The 11,234-nt window shown below is 36.2% G+C and overlaps 1 protein-coding gene across 4 annotated transcripts; it reads left to right on the top strand.

Annotated features, from left to right (window-relative positions):
• The first annotated feature begins 4,098 nt into the window (after positions 1-4,098).
• LOC132050417 (putative late blight resistance protein homolog R1A-10) lies at positions 4,099-10,652 on the top strand. Of its 4 annotated transcripts, none has more exons than XR_009413412.1 (4): positions 4,099-4,236; positions 6,703-9,327; positions 9,748-9,918; positions 10,026-10,652. XR_009413412.1 is itself a non-coding variant. In XM_059441650.1 (3 exons), exons 2-3 carry the CDS (start codon positions 6,747-6,749, stop codon positions 9,756-9,758), a joined length of 2,592 nt encoding a protein of 863 aa, XP_059297633.1. In that variant the 5' UTR covers positions 4,099-4,236; positions 6,703-6,746; the 3' UTR covers positions 9,759-10,652. The 4 variants fall into 4 exon arrangements, 1 of the variants encoding a protein (XP_059297633.1); XR_009413413.1 differs by having other exon boundaries at positions 9,748-9,855; positions 9,920-10,652; XR_009413414.1 differs by having other exon boundaries at positions 9,748-9,823.
• The last annotated feature ends 582 nt before the right edge of the window (positions 10,653-11,234 follow it).

The raw sequence follows: 11,234 nt of genomic DNA on the forward strand, positions 1-11,234 counted from the left end.
ACTTTACTTGGAGAGAAACCCAACTTCAATTCCAAAGAGATTTCTAGCTTCTAGCAACCCTACATGAACATCCAAACACTTGATTTCCTTGATTATTGGTACTTGTTTAATCTTTGCTTCACCTTGAATTTATGTTGGTATGGTGTATGGAATGTTCTAGAGCTCTTGAGAGGTGTGGAGACGATGGCAAATGAAAAATATGAACTTGGGACTTATATTTATAAAAAGTACAAAGCTGCCCGTCAAGAATTATACGGATACTTATACGGTCCGTATAAGTGACCGTATAAATCGTCCAGTGATGACCCTTCACTGTGACTGTTATACGGACCGTATAATGGGTTGTATAACTCACCCTTTTTTCGGACTTATTCTCGTCGTTTCGTTTGATCTCCAACCCTTATAGAACCTTCTTAGCACTTGTTTAACACTGCATTAACAATCTAAATATCCTCATAACTCCTCTCCAAGGTATTACCAAACAATCCTTTACGCAATAGTTTACGAAACCTTTCCTAAACACCACTTATACTTCACTTGTCCTTATCAAACTTTATTTCACCAATTCATATAACTTCGAAATCTTATCGTATGCACTCTAAAATTACCAAGTACCCTTCTTATGGTCATAAGAGTTTCATGTTAACCTTAAGCTCGCGCTAGTCTACTTACGACAAAACGACATGAAATTTTCGAGGTGTAACAGCTGCAATAGATAGTACTATCATGACTGTGACCATCTTGACAACAGGAGAAAATGTTCCTGGTAGTCAACTAGTTGTATCTCTTTGCAACTATCCTAGCTTTGAATCTTTAAACTTCTCCAGAGGCTTTGTACTTGATCTTATAGATCCATTTACACCCTAGAGGTGTTTTTGCTTTCCGGTAAGCTTATAAAGCCTACATGTTCTTTGATAAATAATCCCTGCATTCTTAAAAATTGTACTGCATAATTCATTCACAAATTCTGCACCATTATTAGTTCTACATATTTTGACAGTTTTGTTGAATTGAGGTTTGACAAATGCTAAGAAATGCGGTAATATGACAAATACATCAGATTTCAGTTTTAACAGATAAATCCAAGTCATCCTACTGTAATCATCATCAATTGTCATGAATTACTTAAAACCATCAATAGTAGGGACTTTATAGGGACTCCAAATATCCATGTGAACAATGTCAAAATATTCAGTACTCTTTATACTACTTGCAGGAAATGGAAGTCTAGCTTGTTTGGCACAAGGATAAACAGTACATTTATCGACAATTTCAGTTATACTATCTTTAGCACTAGAAAGTAACTTGCACAATACTGATGGGGACACATGTCCAAATCTCATATGCGACAAATTGATTTCTGAAAAACTAATATACTGATTTGTTTTAGCAGCTAGAGCTACATTATGTTTATGGTCTCCAGGTGTTTAATTAAGTAGATATAGACCCCCTCTTGTCTACCAATCTCTTTCACCTTCCCACTTGAGAGATCCTGAAATATACAAAAATCAGGGTAGAATAAGGTTGCACATTTCAGTTCTCTTGTAGCCTTAGATACAAACATCAACTTTTACTTAAACCGAGGTAGTGAGAACACATTCTCAAGTGTATTTCTAGGTGACATGGAACTAGAACTAGTGTGAGTAACCATGGATATATCACCATTTGGTAAGTATACTGATTTTGGATTCTTATTTTTTTACTAGAGATGACTTGTTTAGTATGTTTACATTAGAAACCATGTGGCTAGTTGCCCCAGTATCAATGATCCACTGAGCTAACTTAGCTAAGCACTCATTAGAAATACTAGAGACCCTACCAGTTGTGTTACTTGAGATGTCACCAGATCCTATAGCATTCATATTATTCATATTTGCTGAGAAATAACTGCTTTTATTCAACATTTGTAGGATATGGTCAGATTGCTCCTTGGTAAACACACAGGCTCTAGGTTGATTCATACATGTCATTTGAGCCATCTTATTCTGATTCAACAAACTTTAATATAACCCAATGACATTAGCAGCAACAAGATTTTCACCATCTTGATTAGTTGTCATCTGATTCTACATAGATGTGTGATCAGTGAAGGATGCATTGCATGTAGCAGAATTTCCTTGACCATGTCATTTCCTGTGCCAAACTTCCTTTTCTTGAAGTTGGAGGATAGCCAACTATTTTGTATCAACTTTCTCTAGTGCGTCTTTTCATCTTACACACATCACACCATGCATTGTAATCTCTCTTATATTTTTGATTTCCAGCCTAATTACTATTTCTTGAATATAAGGCTGAAGGCTCAGCCTGGTTCATATTTTGACTATTACTGACTCCTGAATATACACCAGACTAGTCAAAATGACTTATTGTGTTCATAGTATTTGCCCTTTGGCTTTCATCATTTATGATCATTGCATATGCTTGATTCACTGAGGGTAGAGGACTTATAAGCAAAATTTGACTCCTAGGTTGTGTGCATGATTCATTTAGCCCCATCAAGAACTGATATAGTTTCAGTCGTTGTAAGTAAACAACAAAATCTCTTGATTTTTCACAGTTGCATCCAGGAAAAGGAACTAAAGCCTCAAATTCATTATACAAACCTTTAAGTCTAGTAAAATACACAGCTACAGACATGGTTCCTTGAGTAAGAGTTGCTATATCTTTGTGTAGATTAAATGTTCTTGAACCATTAATCTCATCAAATCTCTCTTTTAGTTCTTCCCAAACAGCCTATGCATCTACAACATACATCAACTCACTTAGCAAATTACTAGCCACATAATTCATTATCCAAGACAACACAATTGCATTTACTCAATCCCATTGATCTCACAATTCTTCTCTAAATTTTTCTTTCTTGCAAGAACCATCTACTAACCAAAACTTATTTCTTCCCATCTGAATTATGCAGAAAGAGAGGGTGGTTGTGATCAATTGTTTGGTTAGAACCCAGGGCTGTTTGACTGCCAGAACCACGAGCTGGTGTTGCACCATTGTTGTTATTGAGACTTGACCCATTTTCTTGAACATTTCATTAGGATTACTTGGAATTTCGTCGTTTGCCATTGAATTACCTAGAAAGATTGGCAAGAATTAACACTTTTCAGCTTAAAACTGGTTTTCAAGAATTTTTTTCAGAGGAACCCTAAACTTTAACGGAATTTGATTTAGGGATTGAATTTCAAATTGAGAACACAATGGTTACGTGTTCTACTGCTCTGATACCACGAAACTAATCAAAACTTCATTGATAAGAAGAAGAAGAAGAAGAAGAGAGAGAGAGAGAGAGAGAGAGAGAGAGAAAGAAAGAAAGAACTGATGGAATGCATTGATCTGTAATGTGTTAAAATGCTGTACTTAGAATCTAATGTGTATTGAGATATATATACAATGTACTGAGGATTAGGTTAGTTGAGGCTAATCTCTTCTCTAACTACTCTACACTAACTTTAGGTAGGTGGTTAATACCAACTTAATTAACTTTAAGTACCACTAACTAATTAATTGAAGCTGTAAAATGACTGTTATGCCCCTGCAGTGCTTAATCTCTTTTCTTCAACATCAACTTCTGAAACAAATGCTTTTTTCTTCAAATTCAAACAATGCCAAATCTGTCGGACGACCCAAAAAAAAAAAAAAAAACTACTCATAAAGCCTATGGCGAAAGACCAAGAAAATTCAGCTAGGGCTATTTTTGCATATCTTTTTAAAATGGGGATTAAAGGAAAGAGTGTCACGTAAAATAGATTTGAAAGTATGTTCTGTGGGTTGTCCTTTTAGTAGGCAAATTTTGAAAACACTTCAAATAACCAAAAAAATGGGACCTTTCTAGAGCCGAATTTAGAGTACAAGTTGATGCCTACTAATTAGCTTTGCAGTTATTTGGTTTACTGTAGCATGTTAAAAGTTTTTGTTTTCTTCTTGACCAGGACTAAAAGTGCACCATTTTGCAAAGATAAAGGACCATTTGTGTTCAGCATTATATAATAGGGACCTAATTCACCCTATCCCTATAGTTAAGAGACTACATGATAAATTCTGCAGATATCATTTTAGCCACTCAGATTTATCTTTGGTTAGGTACCGTATCTTTTATCCTTTCCACATTTGTTTGTTGATACTCATATTTGTGTTCCTTCTACTCTTTTCTTGAAGTACTTTATTGCAGTGATCTTGCTACTGATTGCTACTTCTCCCAACTCTCTTCCTATCTTGCTAATCTTCCATCGAAAGGTTAGTTATTCCATTAAATAAACTTAGAAAAAAGGAACATTAATCATCATATCATGTTCATGGACATAGAAAGTGCATATAACATCTGTTTAACTTTACTCAAAGCCCAGAATAAACCAGAATCTACTGTATAGCTTATGGAGCATAATGTAGAATACTCTCTCCGTCCCAATTTATGTGATATTTTTTGTTTTTAGAGTCAATTTGACAAAACTTTGAAGCTAAATTGTATTAGATTAACACAATAGTTTAAGATTAAAATTTATATATTTGAAAACTACATGAAAAATATTACTCCCCCTTGCTAATCTATGTGATATAGTTTGACTAGATACAAAATTTAAGAAAGAAAAAAAGGCTTTTGAAACCTGTGGTGTAAAAAAGCTTTAGATATATGTGTGGCTATAAATCATCTCATTAAGGGTAAAAGGAGAAGTTTTCAGTTAAATTATTTCAAAATATAGAAATGAATCATTCTTTTTGGACAGACCAAAAAGCAAAGTGTATCACATAAATTGAGACAGAGAGAGTATAAGTTACAATATTTCTCATTACAATTTGGTGAAAAATACTTTTTAAAATTACCAGTTTCAAAAAAAAAAATACTTTTTAAAATGTTGGTCAAAATTCATACAATTTGAATCTCGGGAAGTGAAAAGTATCACATAAGTTGGCACGGAGGGAGTAATGATTAAAACTAACTGAATGACATCAATATGAAAATATAAGGAATTGGCATCCGTGGAACCAAATGTGGAGCTAGGATTTTGAGTTTATGGGTTTTGGATTTAAAAAAGACAGCTTACTAAGTTACAAGAAACTATTTGGACCTGCATCTAAGTGTTTGGCCTAGTGGTCAATCAAGTGAATTGAGAACCATCAGGTCTCACGTTCAAATTCTAGCAGAGACAAAAATACTAGTGATTTTTTCCCATCTGTCCTAGACTTGGTGGACAAAGTTATCTAGTACCTGTTGCTGGTGGGAGGTGGCACGTATCCTATGGAAACTTTTTGTACAGATTAAGTAGATTTTTACCACAAATACAAGGTTTAAGCTAAAGCTATTGGGTTTTTGTCGAACCCGTAAATTCCACTATGGCTCCTCCCCTGGGTTCTGACGAACCCGTGGTGCTCACAGTCTCATACACTGAGCTTCGATCTATGTACATCAGTAAGTAAGAAGAACAAGTCCACTGGCTAGGCAAGTGAAAACCAAATCTGTAATCATTGGGACAAGTATAACTTTGAAGAAAACTCATGTTGAAATATCAATGCAATAGAACCTTCTCAAGTTGTAAAACTCAAACTCAAGTTGTTTTTCACAACGATAAGTTAAACTCATAAATCATACACTCAATACTCAAGCTTGTTCTGGATATATTTGAGGTCAGCTTTGCTATCTCTGTTTGCTTATAACTTGATGGAGTAGAGGTGCTAGCAAACAATTCATACCAATTACTCTCTCGTAGGCAACGTGATACGACTAATCAACCTAAGAGCTATATGTCTCCAAACGCGATATCAGACCTTGAGCGATGGCACTACCATTACTTAGCATCTACAGCTAATCACACACTTAGTTGAACCTTACTGCGCAAAACACCATATAAAACATGTTTACAGGAATGTACTTAGGCACAGGAAATGGTGATCACGCACTGCGTGCCTGGTAACACCCAAGTGTACACACAAATGTACCACAGCGTTGACGAGTCCAATTGCATGGAAAGTCAACTTGTACTAGCCAAATGTAGTATAGAGTTAAGATATCATCTTGAGGGATTGGTTTCTTAATGTACAATCTAGATTTGTCTGAATACTATGTGTGATGAGAATGTTTGGATATTAAATTCACTTGATGTTAATCTAAAGTCCTATTTAATCATTTTTCATCCTTTCATTGTTACTTGAATATGAGCTTTTCTCAAGTGCATCTCAGCAATTGCCCCTAGTTTGCCTTAAAACACAATTATTTAACCGTAAATGAAAAGTATTCCACATAGAGCAGAATGATTAAAGATAATTCATACAACCAACCCAAATAGCTGGAATTGTAACATAGTTGATTGATTGATTAGATCGAGTAAAGAGAACTTCATATCTAGAGTTTTATAGAATTGCAGCATTTAATTTGCATGAAACAGTAAAAAGTAATGAAATTTTGAGGGTGACATAAAACTATATCAAGAAAAGTGGGACAGGATAGATAGTTTTAAGATATTTCAAGAATAAAATTGTCCTATAGTAGCCGGTAGGTATTAGGTGCTGACACTGTTAAAGATTATTTATTTCCCTATTGTCTAACCAAATTTGATGTGTTTGAGATTAAAGACCACAGCCGAAGTGTAAAATCATCTGTACTAACAGAACTGACCTGAACATGCAACAGACTCAATGCTAATTCAAGGTTACTAATTTAAGTTTCAATCATGTGTAATAACATAACTGACCTCTTGCAACTTGCAGCTTTCAGGTCATAATTGCAAAGGACAAACGATAATACAGTAGATATGGCTTATGCTAGTATTGCTTCTCTTATGAGAACAATGGAATCGGTCTTAACATCAAATTCACCAATGCTATCTCTAATCTTTGATCACAGAGAAGAATTACTCGCTCTTCATGAAAAAATTAGTTCCTTGGAAGTATTTCTCAAGAACTTTGAGAAAAGCAATCTGTCTGGGGAAATGACAGATCTGGAAGTACAAGTAAAAGAAGTTGCAAATGCTGTTGAATACACAATTGAACTGAGACTAACAGAAGCCGTAATGACAAATGATGAAAAGGTGCATGAGAGGCTATGTGATATCCTAAAACAAGTAGCAGAGGATGTTGATCGTGTCTGGAAAGAGTCAACAAAGATTCAAGATATAGGCAAACAAGCATCAAAAGAATCTTTGGTTGAAGATTTTTCAAGTTCAGCAAAAGAAGTTCTGAATATTAAGAACAATATGGTTGGACGTGATGATCAAAGGGAAAGGTTGTTAGAAGATCTGACTAGAGGCTTCTCCGGTGAACCTAAAGTCATTCCGATCGTCGGTATGGGAGGCATTGGTAAAACAACTTTAGCAAAAGAAGTTTACAATGATGTGTACATTCATTCTCGTTTTGATGTTCGTGCTTGGGCTACTGTATCTAGCCAACACAATGTAAAGGAAATCTTGATAAGCCTTCTGCGTTCTACAAAGGGTGACACATTTTACATGGAAGGTGAGGCGGATCTAGCAGACATGCTACAAAAAAGTTTAAAGGGCAAGAGATATTTAATTGTCATGGATGACATGTGGAGCACTAAAGCATGGGATGACGTGAGACTAAGCTTTCCAAGTGAAAACAATGGGAGTCGTATACTGTTGACTACCCGTAACAATGAAGTAGCTTGTTATGCTGGTACTGAGAATCTTCCTTTGCAGATGAGTTTCATGGATCAAGATGCGAGTTGGAATCTTTTTAAAAGTACGGGCTTTACTAATGCATCATTACCACCTGAATTTGAGACTATTGGCAAGCAAATCATAGACAAATGTCACGGGTTACCACTAACTATTGTTGTGGTTGCTGGGCTTCTGTCCAAATCCAAAAGGACTATAGAAGATTGGGCAAGTGTTGCCAAAGATGTCAAGTCGTTTGTCACAAATGATCCGAATGAACAATGTTCACGTGTGCTTGGGTTGAGTTACAATTACTTGACCAGTGATCTAAAAGCATGTCTTCTGTATTTTGGAATTTTTCCAGAAGATTGTGAGATTTCAGCGAAGAAATTGGTGAGATTATGGATCGCCCACGGGTTTCTGAAGTTGGAAAAAGACTTCGAAGGGGAGGCTGAGAAGTGTTTACAAGATCTTGTCGACAGAAATCTTGTTCTCGTCAGCAAGAAAAGTTCTGATGAATCAAATATTAAATCATGTAAGGTTCATGATCTATTATATGAGTTGTGCTTGAGAGAAGCTCAAAGCCAAAATATTTTTGTCATGAAAGACTGTGATTCTTATAAGGCTCTTCTTACCCCTGGACATCATCATTCGATAACGAGGCGGACATATGATGAAGACAACAATCTCTTGAAACGAACTCGTTCACTTTTCTTTCTTTCTAAGCACCCTGCAAGTTTTACTCTCAAACTAGGGCTTAATCATTTCAATTTACTCAGAATCTTGGAATTGAGCCACATAAGGTTCTTTAACTTCCCTCCTGAGATACTGTGCCTCATTTGGTTGAGGTACCTTGCAATGTCCGGGTATTTTCACATACCTTCAGAAATTTGCAGGTTATGGAATCTGCAAACATTCATTGTTCAAAGTCGTGGTTCGGCATCTAGAGAATTTTCAGAGACAGTTTGGGAACTGATGCAATTAAGGCATCTGAGCCTTGAAAAATTTTATTTGCCAAATCCCCCAAGTGTATCTGTTGGTGAAGAGAGATACTTAATTTTTTCAAACGTGCAAACTATTTCTGGCTTGTCTCCAAGTAGTTGCACAAAGGAGGTTATTTCAGGGATTCGAAATGCTAAAAAATTAGAAATCAATGGAGATTCACGCGACTATTTAAGTTTCCAGGAATCAAGACTTTTCGACAATCTTGTCCATCTACATCAACTTGAAACATTGAATGTTGTTGTTGCGGGGGTATTAGGCTCTGCACTAGTGACCATTCCATGTGCAAAAGCTTTTCCAGCAACACTCAAGAAGTTAAAGTTGTCCCGAACTTGTCTAAGGTGGGAGGACTTGAACATCATAGGTGAGTTGCCCAACCTTGAGGTGCTGAATCTGCAATGGAATGCTTGTCAGGGCCGAGACTGGCATCCAATTGCAGGTGGATTTACTCGATTGAAGCTTTTGCTAATTTGCGATTGTTATCTCAAGTACTGGAGAGCCACGAATGACAATTTTCCTGTCCTTGAGCGCCTTCTGATTAGATATTGCAGATATTTGAATGAGATACCCATTGAGTTTGCAGATATTTACTCACTAAAACTAATTGAGTTAAGTTTTTGTACACCCAAACTTGAGGCTTGTGCTGCACGAATTCAACAAGAACAAGAGGATCTCGGTAGCAAACCCGTTGATGTTCTTATCCGAGGTTCACATCGAGGTGAGCATATATTCCAGAATAAACTTTGCATAATTGCTTATGAAACTTTAGCATATGTTTACCAAGATTACACTAGTTTTCATTTCCACAAGGTCATGCTCGTTCAGTTTGCAGCTCTTTTGCTATTTTTTTTTTTTTTTTTTGAAACTTTTCTATTCTTGATTAATACAAAAAACATATGAATGACTGGGGATGCTTTGATTGCGTGAACAAAAAGTTAATTGGATTAAAAAACACTAACTAAATTAAAAAAAAAAAAAAAAAAGGTATTAGATGTCATTATTTTGTGTAGTTGCTGAGGAGTATTTGCCTTTGAAGATTTGAGGCCTTCCTTGCATAAGGATTTACAATGTGGGAATTATAATTTTGGCTTATATAAAGAAACATTCCAGGATGTTTTACTTCTGTGATTTCATTCAGATAATGCATGATGATGATGATGTCGTTCATGATGATGATGATGAAAAGTAGTGCATTTTTGGAGGATCCGACATGGGTGTGGCAGCATTTTGGAGAGTCCGGGTAGCATAGATATATAGTACAAGTCTATTTTACTAGCCCAAGATCCACAGAGGCTATTGAGAATTTGTGGTAGTGAAGACTAATAATTTACCTGATCTTATTTAATTTATGCCTGCCTTTTTTGAAATCTGCGTATCACGTTCTCTGTAATACCATTGATCTCTTGCAACTTGCAGCTTTCAAAGATGGTTCTTTCTTTGATTTCTATGCGGATGAACGAGTACTTATAGTGGAGGACTCAAAGTTAGAGATCTTGAGAATATTAAAGGTACCTGCGCTTTCCTATTCGAAAGACACAGAGGATATTTTCAAAAGGTTTCCCAATCTTCAACAGCTTGTATTTGTTCTCAAGGAATCATGGGATTGTTCAAAAAAGCAATATTGGTTCCCGAAATTGTATTACCTAACTGAACTAGAATCCCTGGGTGTAGTTTTTGAAAGTTCAAATTCAAATGACAATGGGTCCACTGTAGCAACAAATCCGCTGTGGGATTTTTCACTTCCCTTCCAATTTGAAAGAATTGTGGTTGTGTGACTTTCCTCTGAAATCCTATTAACTATCAACAATTAGGGGTGACAACAATAGTTTGGCTGCCCAACCTTGAAGAGCTGTACCTTGAGTACAATGTTTGGGTGAAGTTGTCTACGTGGCAGAAGTGAAAAAGAAAGGAACAATTGAACTATTGCAATATGCTGACAGTTGGAAATTGAAGAAGTGGAAAGATTGCATGATTTTGGGACAATTAATGCTTGTGTATGTGGCAAAGGAGTGAGTAATGCAATTGAAGTTTACAACAAAGAAACGTACCTAGCAGAAAATTTGCCTCGCGGTGTGAAAAGCAAAGCGAGCAATTTTGCTGCTGCACAACTCGCTCAGCGAGTCCGGACTCCAAAAACATTCCAATTTATTTTGGACTCAGTTATTTCATCTGGGTTGTCACGACCCAATTTAGAATTGTGCGGGCACCTACCATTCCCACCTCGGTAGGAGAACTCTCAATCAAAATAACACATTTTCCAAGTAAGGAATAAAAATTCATTTTCTTCAATATATGAATAATTAACAGCGGAAATCAAATCAATATATTAACCCAAATAGCAGCAGTGATTACAACGGATAAATAAAATACAATGACTTATTTCTATTCCCACGACCTGGTCTAGACTAGTACTAGTACAAGAGCGACTAAAGTGGATTCGGAGCACAATAATAACTCTAAGACCCAACCCCCATCCCGGAATGAAAGGGATAGAGGCCTTCGAGATAGGCACCGTGCATCTTCCGAACATTTCAACAATCCATCACCTGAAACACTCTACACCCCAAAAGGGATGTAGCAAGAGTAGTATCAGTACAATCAACACGTACTGAGTAAGCATCATAG

The sequence above is a fragment of the Lycium ferocissimum genome, chromosome 3 (assembly GCF_029784015.1).
Source record: "Lycium ferocissimum isolate CSIRO_LF1 chromosome 3, AGI_CSIRO_Lferr_CH_V1, whole genome shotgun sequence".
NCBI lineage: Eukaryota > Viridiplantae > Streptophyta > Magnoliopsida > Solanales > Solanaceae > Lycium > Lycium ferocissimum.

What these genes read in the sequence shown, in the direction of transcription:
- LOC132050417 (XM_059441650.1), top strand. Translation starts at nt 6,747, where the DNA reads ATGGCTTATGCTAGTATTGCTTCTCTTATGAGAACAATGGAATCGGTC.